Source organism: Bombus flavifrons, chromosome 15, assembly GCF_040668555.2.
Source record: "Bombus flavifrons isolate JBK064 chromosome 15, iyBomFlav1_principal, whole genome shotgun sequence".
In the NCBI taxonomy this organism is placed as follows: Eukaryota; Metazoa; Arthropoda; class Insecta; order Hymenoptera; family Apidae; genus Bombus; species Bombus flavifrons.
In genome coordinates this window covers 2,087,396-2,103,217 of record NC_138456.1, presented here as the reverse complement: position 1 = coordinate 2,103,217, position 15,822 = coordinate 2,087,396, and the positions used below count along the sequence as shown (strand labels likewise).

General features: G+C 39.1%; 1 protein-coding gene across 6 annotated transcripts in view; it reads left to right on the top strand.

The window, feature by feature from the left end:
- LOC138187539 (protein amalgam) overlaps nucleotides 1-14,274 on the top strand; it is a 263,392-nt gene extending 249,118 nt beyond the window's left edge. For 5 of the 6 annotated variants that reach the window (XM_069128461.1, XM_069128457.1, XM_069128458.1 and 2 more), the window contains one exon: nucleotides 11,496-14,274. In XM_069128461.1, coding sequence (XP_068984562.1) covers nucleotides 11,496-11,847 — 352 coding nt within the window. In that variant the 3' untranslated portion in view covers nucleotides 11,848-14,274. The remainder of the gene's footprint in view (nucleotides 1-11,495) is intronic. The other variant, XM_069128462.1, reaches the window with a different exon arrangement.
- Nucleotides 14,275-15,822: the final 1,548 nt, after the last annotated feature.

The following is a 15,822-nucleotide window of genomic DNA, read 5'->3' as shown; positions in this document are numbered from 1 at the left end:
TAAGTGCATGTGTATGTTCATATACAGATATAACTTAATTGTGATGTTGGTACTGCATCGAACGTTCGTTATAAAGGTGGTGCAATCTACCGATGGGTGCAATTGTTTCACCGCTTATGACTATACGACAGAGAATGTTGTTAACAACGATTTATCCGCGTTGAATGACCGGTACGAAATAAAGAAAGGCACTGCCAAGGGCTACTGTTCACGCAATACAATTTCTCAACAAGATCTATTTTCTTAAATGGAACCGTACACTTCGTTTTCGTAGCGTGACACAAATATCAATATTTGGAGGAAAACCTATTTTTTTCGGAAATTTAACAAAAAATACTTGTTTATTCTATCGTCATTTTATAACACAATATTTTTTCAGTAAGTAAAAATGTAAGTAAAAATTCGTTGCGAAATTGCACCATCGTATAAGGAGAACGCCTTGAAAAATATCCTTCCGGGTGGCACACTCGATATCAGAAACAAAAAATGATTATCGTGTGAGCTACAAATTTAGAATAAGAAACAAATATTGAGATTTCGATATATATATATGTAGTAACTTATGGATCTTAGAGTAAGGACAAATAATGATGATTTGATTAGGGTTTAGTGTAGTTTAATAAGCAATACTCAGTAACAAAAACCGATTACAATATCGTCGTACGTATCATTATCACACACGCCTTGACTTCCCGATTCACACACCGTGACCTCTCAACTCAGACTGCACTTCTCCACTCGCATTCTGGCCGTTCTGGCATCCCTTTGTCTTTTCCTAGGCCCACCACACGCGTGTTCCGCAGACGCTCGGGGCCAGGGTCACGTAGGCCTTTTCTACGAAACAATGCACTTGAAAAGACCGGTGACACATTTTATGGGCCCGACGGCGCCTCCGCTCTCGCGACATTGTTCATGGTTAACTCGATGTTTATTAGGCCCTTTTCCCGATACTACATATATTTATCTATACATATAAAATCGAATGTCCTGGCTCATCGATGCACAGTCTAAACTCCTAAGCCTAGGAACATGAAATTCGGGAAATATATTTCTTCCATGACGCAAGCACCCACTAAGAAGGGATTTTTTGAAATTCATCCCCTAAAGAGATGAAAAGAGGTAAAATGTGTTTTTACGGATTCTCCGATATCTCTTTGACCGGATGAGATTCCGATTTGGGTTTAGCTTAGAAACGTTACCCGTACAAATGCATAGAAACATAATTCAGGATTTTGCCCTGCTCAACCCCTGAAGGGCTGAATTTAGATTCGGACTTCAATTATAGAACCGTCCCTTTGGAGTTACAACGTTCCTTTTTGACGCATAGGTGTCTTTTAAAAATCTGTACGAGTTTCTCAGCGGTTTTGAAAAGTTTCATCCTAAAAGGGGTAAAAAGGAAGTAACAGAGAAACGGGGTATCTTTTGCTCGGTAGAGTACGTTTCTCCCGTGGTCCCCTAACATTTTTTTTGAAAGCTAATCCATATCGTTATAAAAGTGAAGCCAAGAAACTAAAAAACATTAAATGGATAGATAAAATAGAAGAAAGAAGAAAAAAGTATGCGTTAATGAAAATACGGAAGATCCAGTGAAATCATTCAGGCAGAATAATTGGACAGAAAGTGATGAAACAGGGATAGAGAGCGTATTAGATCCTAGAGAAGTAACAGCAGGAATTGAAGGAGGAACGTAATCAAATAGAGACACGGTGTTTTAAACGAGGCGTGGAAACAACGCAAGTGTTCAAGCCGCGGCTGTTGAGAAATTTAATTAAATATTTACTTGGCTGGTCAGATCTCGACGGAACGCTTGCATACTTTATTCACTCTGCAGATTCAATTTCGTCTTTCGCCGGAAAATTAAAAACGAACGCTACGAAACTCTCGACAGTTTTATTTGTGAGAAAGGCTCGAAACGTTATTTGCTTGATGGTACGTGAGATCCGACCGAGTGTCAAGAATGGTTTCCTTCTCTCTCTCTTCCATCTCTCCTCGTTTTTTTCTTTTTTTTTTTTTTCGTTTTTCCTTCGTTCACATTTTCGAATTTCGAACGATACGGTTTACGTTGAAACACGAGGCAAGTCGACGGGCTTTTAAACTTCATCTTAAACTTGTTAATTACCGTGTCCTAGGTATCGATTTTCGCTCGAAATTCGATAGAACCGTACGCTAAGACTTTTTACAACTGCCTCGAGCCACGAAAGAACTCTTTAATTAAAAATACTTTTACCGTCGAACCAGAAACGAAAAGAAAATATTCCAAACTTGTCTTTTTGTTTTCTTTACCTTCTCTCTCGTGATCGTTCCTACGATCGCGTTTGCTCGAAAATTAGCCTCGATCTCGTGAACTCGCAATTTCCTTTCGTTGGAACACTTTCCGTCCACGAAACATGCAATAATCCACAATCGAAGTGTTTAATACGATGTAGCAAGGAGCAAGTCTATAAATCACATCGGTAAAATTATAAAATAATTCGATGATACGGTAACTGCGCTTACTATGAAACGCTGCAACATCGCGGCAAGTAACTAACGAAATCAATAATGTAAAATATTAGAAAGCGAAAAATTCAAATAAATTCTTAATAATATTAAGAGCAAAAGACAAGCATATTGGTATTTGAGGTTTGCTTATTTTTGATCGTTGAAAGGAAATTTACCGTTGAATTGGTTTTTTTCTTTTTTTTTAATATAATTGTTATTTTTTCGATGAAATACTCATGTATCCGATATGGAACACGTTGAGTGTACTTAACACGCAACATATCAATGGCGCTGCTACTGACTATAATGATACAGAATTGCATTTATTCTTATATTACAATAGCGAAAACTGGGTCCAATGCGTTCGCTGTTTTCATTAGAATCACAAAGGATATGCTTTAGGTACGTGATTCACGTATTCAACGTGTAGAAGACGAAGAAAATTGATATAACATTATACAAGATAAAAAGAAAGGATGATATTTGTTTGCATGTCCCTTTTATTCAGATATAATTTTTATAATAAAAATACAGTTTTTTTAGGCTCCTTGCAAATTTCCTAGATGTTCTATACTAGGCACCATTTTTTTAAGTCGCTACATTTGACCTTTTTTTTACGTCTTTTACTATGATTTTAAGACGCTTAAACTTTTGCGTAATTAACTACTAACGTACGGGTATCTATTAATGTCGTCGTGTTTTAACGCTAATTTCATTGAAGGAAAAGCATGTTTCCTCTTTTGGGGAGCGTTCAAGGTGATTATTCAGATGTTCGATATTAAATGCAGTTACTATACGCATACATGTATAGAGTTTACAGTACATTTACTATAAACTCGATCGTATCTGTGACTAGAAAAATTACTCGAACGTTCAACATTACATTTGAGAAAGTTATTGGCCCGGAATATTATCGAAGAATCTGTTCGCAAGAAGTAAAATAATAATTATGTATAATGTATTATGCATACCGTTGCAATTTATAGATCTACAGCGGAATTAATATTTATGGAATCACGCGAATGATTCCGCGCCGTAATATTATTGATTGCCTTGTTACAAGAATTAAGCGCGTATAAATTAACGTGTCCGTAGTACATGTGTTCGTTTTACGAACATAGGATTAATCATCCATTGAGGATGACATAAATTATTCAACGGCGTGTATTACTTATATGACAAAATTCGACGCTTCTGAAACTAATTGCAAGTGCGACCGATACGTTAAGTACAATTTTACTGACAATACTTGTCCATATATTGAGTATCACTCGTGGTGACATAAATGCGACCATACTATGAATGATAAACATTAGCATTAATATGCGTAGTAATAATTTCGCCGTAAAGCTAATATTGATTCATACCACGCCGCAACTATTCACTATAAAATGCAACTGTCGGTTAGTTGCAGCAAACTTGACACAAGTCGGGCCATGATTTATATAACGTGTAATTCAAATGCTTACACGGCAAAATTCCCTGCCTGTAATTATAACGGAACTCGAATAATTAATTCTTGAGACAATAAAAAAAGAAATATGAGAGTTAAATATACATTTGCTGAAAATTTGATTCGTTTATTTCGTCGTTATGTAGCTTTATATCGAAATTACATAGACCATCTGAATTCATTCTTCGCGTATAATTACAATTCGTGATTCTAATCGGAACAACTTGTTTCGCAGTTGAATGTTAATGTCGCAACTGTAAGGTAGGTATTATAGCATTACAAGTATTTACCAAGCTTCAGTTCAAGAAACTTCTTGGTTAAACGGTTTACCTGTAATCCAGCATCTCTTGGCTACAAAATTACATTTTGATTGAAACGCTTTACGCTGAAAAGAAATTTCACCTTCGCCTTTCTTGCTCCCTTGCTCCGTTTCAGCGTATAATTATCTTCGCTTTCAAGCCAACACCAACTTCTTCTATTCGATAAAATAATTCACGCTTCGCAACCGAACATTATTTTCATTCGTTACGTCGAACAAATATAAATGCCAACGACACGAATGTAGCGTTTGTGCGATTTATAAAGTGGTAAAAGTTAAACGTTGAATCGTTAAATCATAACGTTATACGCACCAATTGTATAATCACAAGTTTTGAACATAATCTACCTAAAATGGAACACGGTCGGCCGCGTCGATCATTCTTCTTTATGAAGTTTTTCTGTTTCTAGTTGGAGAAAGTTGTGTGCCCGTTCTCGACAGTTCTGGTTAGATTGCTCTTTCGTTGAAAGTATCCTCGACTCGACTTTCGTGACGATTTTTCCAAGAGTCTCGCTGGCGCCCAAGTTTTTCCGATTTCGAATGTTTTTATCATCTGTAAACTCGGGCCAGTGCAAACGCGGCAAGACTCTCTTTACGTCTCCAGATTTGATTGGATTACTGGAACTCAAACCGGGCTACGTGGTAAAGGCACAGGAAAATTGCACTCTTTGAACTTTTCACGTACGATACGTGTCCAAAAGTCCAACCTTTGCTACCACTGATGTAATTCGATACACCTTCATCCGAAAAGTATTTTTTGGCCAAACTAATTTTATCAGAGTACGTTATTTATGTGCCTCGACTTGAATCCAGGAAAAAACACAATTTTTTACAACATATCCACCGTTTATTTTTCTCGCAAATATCCTTGTACGTATAAACGTAACGTATAACGCAAGTTTATGCCAATTTCAATCACGCTGAATCACCAAACCCGAGCGAAACGTATTTCACTATTTTTGATAATCGATAATCAATTATTCGATGAAACGAATATCGTAAACACGTGTCGTACACGTGTGACATCCGCGTTCATTTTCCATTTGGTACGAACGATTTCAGTCTGCACTGGCTATGATGCGCGCAAAATGATGAGAATAGCTGCGTTTGTCCTTAAGTTTGCCAAGTTAAATTAACTCCTTATAGCCTAATATCGATTGTCGCTGGTTCTAACAGCGAACTGCTGTGGTACGCAACATGGGAGCGAACTCACGTGTGATTTCACTGAAAATTGATGATGCTGTTGAGACTGTGCCACCTGGATGTTAGCATCCATCAAATAAATACTCTTTTCTACGAGAGATCTTTGTCAATCTCTGCTGCGCGATCGACGAACGAAATACGTATCTACTTATCAAAATAAAATATACTTCCAACTGTATGTTACAAATAATTCGTCAAATATCGTCAGACTTATATTCTACGTAAATAGTGAACGTCGCAAGTTGCTACGTAAAAGTCTCCGTTGTAAATTGGAAAGCGTTTCAGATGTCGCGAGTCTGTCGTAGATCGGTGCCTTTGTTACCAGTATCGTATAATTAATTTCGACCGTGTTCGCGTAGATGCGTGTAATAAGCCAAATCCTCGATGTTAACGACAGTCGTAGGTATGGTAAGGATCGTGAGAAGACGGCGTAAATACACTAGAACGAGCATGACACGTAGTATACGGAAACCGCAACATACGCAAGAATGTGAACTTGGCACCAAAAGGAAACCAAGATTATGCACATCGGTGTAGAAGCATTAAAACGAAGCATAAACCGTGAGCCGACAGTCTGCACACGCCGATACACAGCCAACGTTACGTAAGCTTCGGTTACTTCGCTCAAACCCTCGAAATCCTAAGCACTTTCTCGCGATTTCCAGCCTTGATTAATGCCCGTGGAAGCGCAGTTTGTTCTCCGCCGTTTAGTCCTGCCGCCACCGTGTTCCAACCTTTACTTTACGGAGTTTCCCTTCTCAGCTACGTGCTCTTCTTACGGAGGAACGTTACCGCTGCCCCATGCTACGCCTCCCTTTTCCAGCAAGGAATTTTCTTCTACGCAATTGGCGCGAGGTGAGCTCGCATCTGTTATTCAACAGCATGCGTGCACAGTGTGCAGTGTACATCCAGGATGTACATTAAGAAGTTTATGCCGAGACTGCTTGGGAATACGCTAGATGGATTACGTAACGTATGCACGTTATTCTAACCAGCACTCCAGCTACTATGTAATACTTCGATCGACCAACTAACGATATCATCGACATAAATTATCGCGCCGTTGCATTTCGATTTATACCCTATACGCTCTATTATTTCGTTTAAATCGATTCAAGTTGCATCCAACTTCTTACTTTACGTATTTATTATTTAGTTAGTTATATCTTATGTGTACGTACGTATACCGTTAAAAGTGCGCCAAACATTTTATGTACAGTAGGTAATTTAATATTATCCGAGTGTCGCAAGGTAACGTAATAGCACGTAGATCTCTTTCGTATGGCGGATTACTTTACCTGTTAAAATCTTGAACGAGCTTGCTCAAGAACTTGATATTTTCCAGGATAATAGTCCCGTGAGCCGCGAGGCCGTCATAAATCGCAAACGTTTTCAAGAAACTTTCTCGTAGATTTGACAAAGCATTAAGTAACTCTTCTCCTACTCTTCCGATTTCTATATATAGCTCTCTATATAATAAAATTCGACGACGTTTCTGATCGGTTTTCGAACGAGAACGTACGTACGTTCTTTAATATTGTTTCCTCGCGCATCCGTGCAAAATGCATACGTACATTCAATAACAGAAAGACATTTCGAAAACATGTATCACAATTGTCAAAATTGTCTCGTAAATTTCCAGAGGAAAGTCGCAGCCTCGACACGTGTTGAAAATGTCGTGCTCCTTCGTAAAATACTTGGGACGAGTTGGCAGGATGCAGTGTACTTCTCTGAAATTAAAGCGAGACAAGTGTATTTTGCCGAGTTGTTGTGTTCCTGACGGATTCCATAAACTTTTTCATCCTTTTAAAAAGAGACTTCAAGAGACATCCTACCCGAGAATTTCGAAATTTCCGTAGCCTTTCTAATTTAACGAGATCCTTTGTGCTGAATTGGTGCGCGAAAATGCTTAAAGCCTATGATCTTCCAGTAGCCGTAAATGCGAACAATACCTAAAGCGATTTAAATGAAAGAAAAATACGTATCATCGTATAAAAAATACGTACAATTTGTGATTATTCCTTTACAACAAGAAAGAAAATATTCTCAGACACAATATATATCGTGCTTTTTATTCTAAACCAATGATCGTTCATCTACCACGATAAATCATGAATATTTAGCTGACCTGTTAAATATTTATGTATATTGAATATTTATTTATAGATAATATGAATCAAAATAATCAATAATAATACTTCGAAATTCTTCTTTATTATATGTATTTGCTTTGATCGTTCAAGATTCTTGATATCAATCGTTAAATATCGACGTACTTATATAAAAGCCGTTCTATTAAATTTTTATCAAGACTTGGCAATTGCTATTCGTCGAGTACCACAGGGTATCGTACGATATGTTTTGTGTACAGTTACGACAAATGTGAACAATATACAGATTATTACTGGTGTACTTAATAAGAATAGCGAACACTTGATAATTTAGGATGATAGTTCGAATCTAATTGCTCTTTGAAAACTTTACAACCGAAGCCTGATTGCGGCAATAACTTTTGCCGAATCGAACTGCGCTGCTCTCTGATTCTGTTTATTCTGTCAGGGCAAGTTCCAGAAACTAACACGGTGTCCCTAGACGGAGCCGTGCAGTCTCTGCTCTGTCCTCTTTCATCCTTCCAATGCGTTTCTCAGAAAAAGAGGGTAAGTGGACTATTCTTGTCCTCGGAGATTGGTGCTCGACGGAATTCTGTAAGAGGTTGTTTTGCGACAAGACCCATGGCCCTGGCAAATGTCGATCGACGCTTTGGACAAACCATAGGAACTCTACCTGCCTTGGTCCGTGTCCCGTTATTCCGACAATGCAACGTCTACAATCAGACGCGCGTCTAAACGTTGCACTCTCGACACTCGACACGAACGTACGACGAATACGGTCTTGTTACGTTTGAAAACTTTTGCGAATTATTCGTGACATTTCGCCTATTTACTTAGAATCGAACGAAGAAAACTGTCGGTCCTTCGACGCGGTAATAAATTATTCGACGTTTAACCGTTGTCCCAAAAGTTTTTCTATCCTTTCCGTCCTCCATTGGCTTCGATATTAAATATTAGTAGCGAAGTTACTACCGCGGTGATTCATTAGACGTTCAACTATGTAATCGGTATAGAGAAAAATAGGAAAGACAGGATAAGCAACGAAAGATGAGGCATGGTGAACTCTCGAGACAAGCGAGCTTTCGTCAACAAATGAGATTAAATTCGATTCAGTCAACGTCGGGAGTAAAAGCTGACCGTTCTTGTTGCCAATACATTTGCAACGACAGAGACTCGTCGCCGCTTCGCAGCTGTGGCTTGCTACTTTTTTCCGTGAAATGCTGATGGTCGTTTTCACTGAAAAATGAGTGCTTCTTGCAACGCGCGGCCGTTCGTCGAATCGCCCACCGTAAATTAGGCCGAGTCGCCGCGGAACGTTCCGAGAAAAAATATATTCGAGGAAAGGAAAGGCGAAATTTCAGAGGTGTTCGTCGTAGGAGTGCCCTCCGGCTCCAGTTACATGCTGCAACGGATATTCGAATTTTCTGCCCGATACTTTGTATAAGCCTTTCCAATTTTCTGATAGTCACGCCGAAACTTGGTAAATTCGGTATGTGAACTCGATTCTCTTCCGCCATGGATAAATTTCTTTGAAAAGTAGCGTTAAATTCTTGTTCAAATTGATAGAACTTTATAAACATTGACGAACGCGTTCCATCATCAAAGAAAATATAAATGTAAAAATTTGTACTGCGATATGTTTCTTTTATTTGAATTCCCCATATGTTTAATCGTCGATATCGTGTATTCGTATGTTCGCGTATTGACGTTTCGCACGATCGTAAGTCGAAATTTCATCTATTTACATACTTTTTATAGATGTCAAAATATTTATCAGTAAAAAAATGTGCTCGTTGACGGATACGTTGACTAAGTTCGATGCACGCGATCATCAGAAGTTTAAATTAAATTGTCTCGTTGATACGTAATAATTAATGTATTATATCGAATACGCCCTTAATAATATGCAATAATGTTAATAACTCGATTAAAATTATTTGTATTTCATGATTTTCCAGAGTATATCGTGATAATTTTCAGTATCGGCAAACCACCTCTAGAGAGAACATAAATTAGCAAATTAAATTAAGGGGGTGTATAATCGTAGCAATTACACGAATAACGTCAGAAATGTTATTAAATCGCTTCATACGCTAATGACAATTACAATGTTTACATCGTTTGTATATTTTATACGCCACCTGTGAAGTTTCTAAATATCGTATAGTCCAGGCTACCTTCTTTAAGACGATCTTCGAATCTTATTGAGAAATTTAAAACGACCGTGGCGTAAACTTCAGTTCTCTGTTGGTTAGATGGCTAACGAATGGATAACCACTGATAGTAGATCTTTTTCGTTTATTCAAATTAGCTTATTTATTTACGTTCCAAATACTCGGTAGCTTTTAACGATCCAAACTTGATCGGTCAACTATGCAGGTCTAAATTCGCTAGTTTTAAAAAAAGTCGGTTCTGAGGATGAAATTAAAACACATCGATCGTCACTAAAAGCCATTTTATTGCCTTAAAAGCAAACATCGTAGAAACGCGAGAAACTTTTAAAATAGTTCCAATATACCTCGATCTTAAGGTTTGAGCCCATCGAAGACAAAAACTTACGCGTGGGTAAATAAATTGGTCGGATAATTTTGAAAAATGTGTTTTGTCGTTCTTTGACAGACCGCGAGGTTCGCCTGGCGTAATCCCAACGCGAAACTGCTACCGTCCAATAACGATACGACTAACCGTGCGTTTACGTTGCTGGTGATGGGGGAAATTTCCTCGACAATACGCAGCCACGTAACTTTCAATCGGAACTCGGAAAATTCGATTCGAAGCAACGCACACGTTCCAATATACATTCGGCAGCGTATTCGATTCCCCCTGGTCGGAGCGCACGATAACAACGCGTTCCTCCAACTATTTGGCCAAAAAGTTGGTCGAAGCATCGTAAAGTGGAACGCAGCAGTTCTCAAATTGATAACGTGCACGTGCACGTTGGTGCGCGCCTCTCCAGTGTACAGTGTACAGTGTATATACCAGGCGGTACTCCTACGAGCCTCTATATTTGTCATCCCCGAACAATTCAGTCGGCTTATCCCCTGGTAGCCGATTTTCTCGGCATTCTGCGCCATCCTGTCGCATTTAGCAGGCAAGAATATACGCGTGACAGAAATGCCATGGCGTTGCCCCGGGCCGTTACTCGTTGCAAGTATAAACCCAAAGACACACATAAATGCGAGGAACACGAGACGGTAGGAGAGAGCTAGACCCGATGAACAACCAACGGAGTAGATCGAAAACAGAGTCGAGCGCTGTTTAATGAAACTCTTATATAAACTATCGTACGGGTAGAATGCCACGTTGCACCGCGCGCGAGCTTTTCTTCCAGTTATTTATTAGTATTTCTCTTTGTCGTTTAATGCAGCGTTGTCGACGACGCGGTGTACTCGCGCGCGTGTTGAAGAATGAAAATGTGGAAAAAAATGTGTACAGCATCCTTTGTACTCTACCGATTCGTAGCCATTGTTGGAAATTTCGTAGGAAATCGATAACGATATTTGTTTCGATGAACGCGCGCAATTTCATTCAACAACGTTGTACGAAAGCCAACCCGTTACGCTCGAACTAGTTGCTAGTAAAACTAGTAAAAATCGAATCGACAATTTTCATTTCGTTCTTTGTAAACACTTTCGACGCGAGTAACGGTTGATAGATAGTGGTATATCTTGCTTCTATATTTGATCTCTTTGTTGTCGATGCTTCCAATTTTCTGATTGAACGTCGACCTCGGGAACAACGTGATTTCACAGTCTCGTTACAATCGATTATTCGTAAATTCGGGCAACGTCGCCGACAGACCTTGCAGAAGTAGCTGATAAGCAGAAGAAATAATCGGTGAACGCGCGTAGCTTCCCCATAGGTTAATCAAAATGTGTCGTGACTGATTTAGTTCGCAAGGTAATTCCGGGCTTTTTGCTTGTTACAGGAGAACATCCAGCGGCCATGCAACACGGCAACTCGAGCAACAGCGGCGCGGCAACGAGGACACTCGCGTTGCTCCTGTTGCTTCTGCACGCCGGTTCGTTCGCGAGGTGACTGGTCGATCACGAAGCCTTCCTCCAATAAGGACACGAGCAAACATCGCTTTTCCTTTACGTAATCGAACAGAGACAAAAGATGAAGAAGAGAAAAAAGGAAGCGAGCGAGACCGAGGAAAGAAGCGTCGTCTTCACCAGCAGCAACCACCTTCAACCCTTTATATATCACCCTCGATCTTGCTTTTAACCGAACAGCGACGAGAAAGCAGCCAGGCCAGCGACCATCAAGGAGACTCCTAACGAACGAAAGCTCCAGTGTATCGGGCATCTAGTGACCCAGTGGAACTGACTCCTCGCTGCTTCTGCTCTCCGTGGATGTATCGATCATTTTAGCTGGTGCAAATCGTTTCCATCTGGGGAATAGTCAATCTACGGTGTCTCCCAGACCGATCGCTCGGAAGTGGCCACTTTCCGTTTCTCTTTTGATATCCGTAGATGTTTCGAGTCGATCACGACGACGCGACGCGAGTGAAACAGTTTTTCAGTGGTGGTACTTTGTCCGAGAAGACGTTGAGTCAGTTCGCTTGTAACGCGGCGCGTACAAACTCGCGGACGTGATTCTCCTTTCATTTCGTACAGCAGGAAGAGGGGAAACGAGTGGAGCGAAATCTCGAGAAGAGGAGGACTCGACACATGTAAATGGCTATTTAGTATGATGCAGTTGGACTCGGTGCGATCCAAGGAACTCTTAGCGTCAGCGATAATCAAGGATCTGCACGGCTCGTTCTCGTAATTAACGAGTACAACGAGTAACTGCCAAGTTGGATCACTGCCACGTTCTTTCGGTAACGTCCCTTGCTATTGCCGTGTTGCGAAACGAAACGAAACGGAACAAAACGAAATGAAACGCGCACGCCCTTTAAATCGTTCCGCATTAGCGAACGATAGCGAAGTTGTGCTTTAAAGAGTGCGACGAACAGCGTCGAGTTTGTCATTAAAACAAATGCAGAGAGCTCTGTACTCGAACGATACCCAGAGGAGACGAACTTTTGTTCCAGAACATGTTCGCGTACCGATCGATCCCAGTCTCGTTAGATTCGTAATACAAAAGACCTTGTCCGATGGAGAATATTCTCGACTTGTGGAACTTGGATTATTAAACCTTCAGAACGCACATAGAGATCTTGCTTTGTATTTTTCTTCGAGACGCGTTGTTACTGTTACGCGATAAGGTTCTTTCGGTCAAACACCTTATCTTTGGTCGGAACCATTCAGAAAAATGAACCATGGAACACTGTGTTTTTTATTCCTAACAGGTTTAAAGTCTACGATTAAATATTTTTTTAATTAAACCACACGTTTCATTTCATGGAGAGGGCGAAATAAAATTAGGGGGTGAACGCTCTAACTGCCTCTCTTTCTCTTTCTCTCTCTCTCTCTTTTCCTCGCACAAACGCACACACACACACACACATGATTAATTGCAACTGGCAATATTTCTCGATGGAACGTTTTTTGCAAGAAACACGGTCAAATTTTTCTATCGATAAATTTCAATCGAACGTTACTTACTCGTGAACGACGTAGCGCCAATTTACATATATAAATCCTAAGAGGAAATTTCCGAGTAGAAGCTAATAAAATCGTGCATCTAGGCGTCAGAGTTAACAAAATGATCGTTTCCACGAACGCTTGTAACCCAATATCCTCGATTGCCTCTTTATTGCTGGTAATGCCACATGATTGCCGACCTACCTCGTCAAAAATGACTTATTTCTGATCGAGAACGTACACGTACACGGGCATCTAGAATTTGCGAGTACACGTTAATGTTGTCACGACAAAAGACGGTTCCTCATGAGCGCTACTTGTACCGTGACAATTCCACATGCAGCCGCAATAATTTTCGCGATCAAACGGCACGTAGCAGCACCTGGTTTAATAGTATCGCCTGACAGTGACAAACGACCAACCTGCGAAAGGAACAGAGAAATTAATAGGTGTTGGTGTATCGGTGTGCCCTGCGTCGCCACGCGTCCCTTCGTTTCGGCTATCCTTGTGCCACGAACCGGCAACTTTTTCGAACAATCGATTCGAGGTATAAGAAAATTTGCAACGCTGCATAAAAGTTGCTCGATTTTTGCTCGTCCGTCGGGCAAAAATGGAACGGATCGCAGTTACAGTCTCGTTTGAAACGTGTCGGAGGAAGAAAGAAAATTCTTTGGATTCGTGTCAGTTGACAAATTGCTGGATTATAGCGGTTCGTGGTATCTAATGTGCGTGGGATAAGAATATATCTTCTTTTTATTAACCCAGAGGTTTTACGGATTCCCACGATTTTCTGTTTGTTCCTATCGGTGATGGGGGATCGGATGAACTGGTGCGACGGGAATATTTATGATACTTACTTTTGGGGGAAAGCTTGTTAAGTGCATTAGACTGCAAATATTTGTCGATAGTAACTTGATTAGCCACCGCTCGGTAGAAGAGCTGCTACGTTTAGATTTATGAGCTAGATATGATTAAAACAGATAAAAAGAAACCTGTATTTGACAAACATTTCGTCGTTAACTATAAATACAATTTTAATAAGAGGATCAGCAAGAAGCAGTTAAACAGGATTTTTTGTTTTGTCCAGATTGATAAACGCCGCACGGTAACTTTTATGTTTCACGAGCATTTAATAAGAGTACAAAGTAATTTTTTTTAATTCGATGAAACAGTGTTTGAATTGAAGTTATTGAAGTGTTTCTTATACTTCTGAACACAAAAGGTTTACAAATTTTTAAAAAAGAATGCCCAAAATTATATTATGGAATTAAAGTAAATTAAATTGCACATTCGTAGAACCCTTCAGATTTTCTACATCGCGTTCCTAAAATTGTTTATTTTCGATTAAAACGCTTTGTTTGTAGCTAAAAATATGTCAAATAACGTTATTCGAACCGTGTTGCGCTTCGAATTATTCTCTTTTCTGTTTTCTAATTTGTAATTGCTCATTTCCGGAAGATTTTTCATAACAAAGTGAATTTAATCGAAAATTGTTCTACGACTCGCGAAATTTTTGCTTACGAACATTTTACATAAAATTTCATAGAAATGCGTGGTCGTTTTGCGGGACGAACATTTTCGTAGCCGCTTTTGTCCCGTTTACGATATACTGGCATGAATTTCTGCATTTTTCGTGTAATTTTCGTTTCGCGTAATCTTTCATTTATATTTTCTACATGGAAATATTTGGTTTCGTTGTTTCCAAAACGATCTAATAATCTTTTCTATGTCGTTTGAATTACAACGATACAATAAGTTTGCATGCTGCCACCGATAATAAATTATTTGCAGTTAATATTCGCAAACAAACAAAATAACTATTGTCTTTCTCGTTGTGCGTCGTATATTTAATTGCGAAAAGGTTTATTACAACGTTGATGAACTTTTTAATCACTTGCGCGTTATTTGTACATAGTGCAAGACAACTGCCGTATTCAAAGTGCGCTTTGTAACTTTATTTCGAAGTTAATTACGCGCTTTTCTTTGTGAAATAAGTCTGTTGCGTTGATGTTAATTAAAATTGTGTTTTATTAAAAAGACTCTTCCGGTAAATTTCTGTCGTAAATAAGCTTGAAATTCATAGCGAAATCTTGAAAGAAAGATATCCCTGTCTGTGTTATCACGTGAACATTTGAAGAATGATTAAAATGATAGATCAAAACCTTATTCCACTTACATTACGTGACAAGATAAACGTCGAATACGACAATGATGACAAGAAAAAGCAGGAGTCTATCTAATGAGACAAGCAAAATAACAATGTGGATATGGAAACAGATGAGAGGGGAGACTATCGTGCGAGTAAAGGAGATAGTATAAGAGGCAGCCTGTTGTAACAAGTAGAATAGGAAACTATCTGACGGACAAGTAGAACGCGAGTACGCTCGAGGTTAAAGTTAAAATGAAATATTTCCTTATTACCTCTAAATTGTAAATAAAATTTATTATATATATATCAATCGTATCGCGTATTAATTTTGTATATATCATATAATTTATTATTTGTATACATATGTCGATAAATTTGTTACATGTACATAACCTTTTTTCTTATTTTGAATCGTCGAACGTTCTGACGAAGATCGTGCAAACATTTATTTCATATGCGATACGTGTGTGCACGGAAACTTTTACATTCGTTGATTGACATTACATATCGTGGTGAAACGTAAATGACGTTCGATCGACAAATTCATGAAACCGATCCGAAAAGAAGTACGAGTT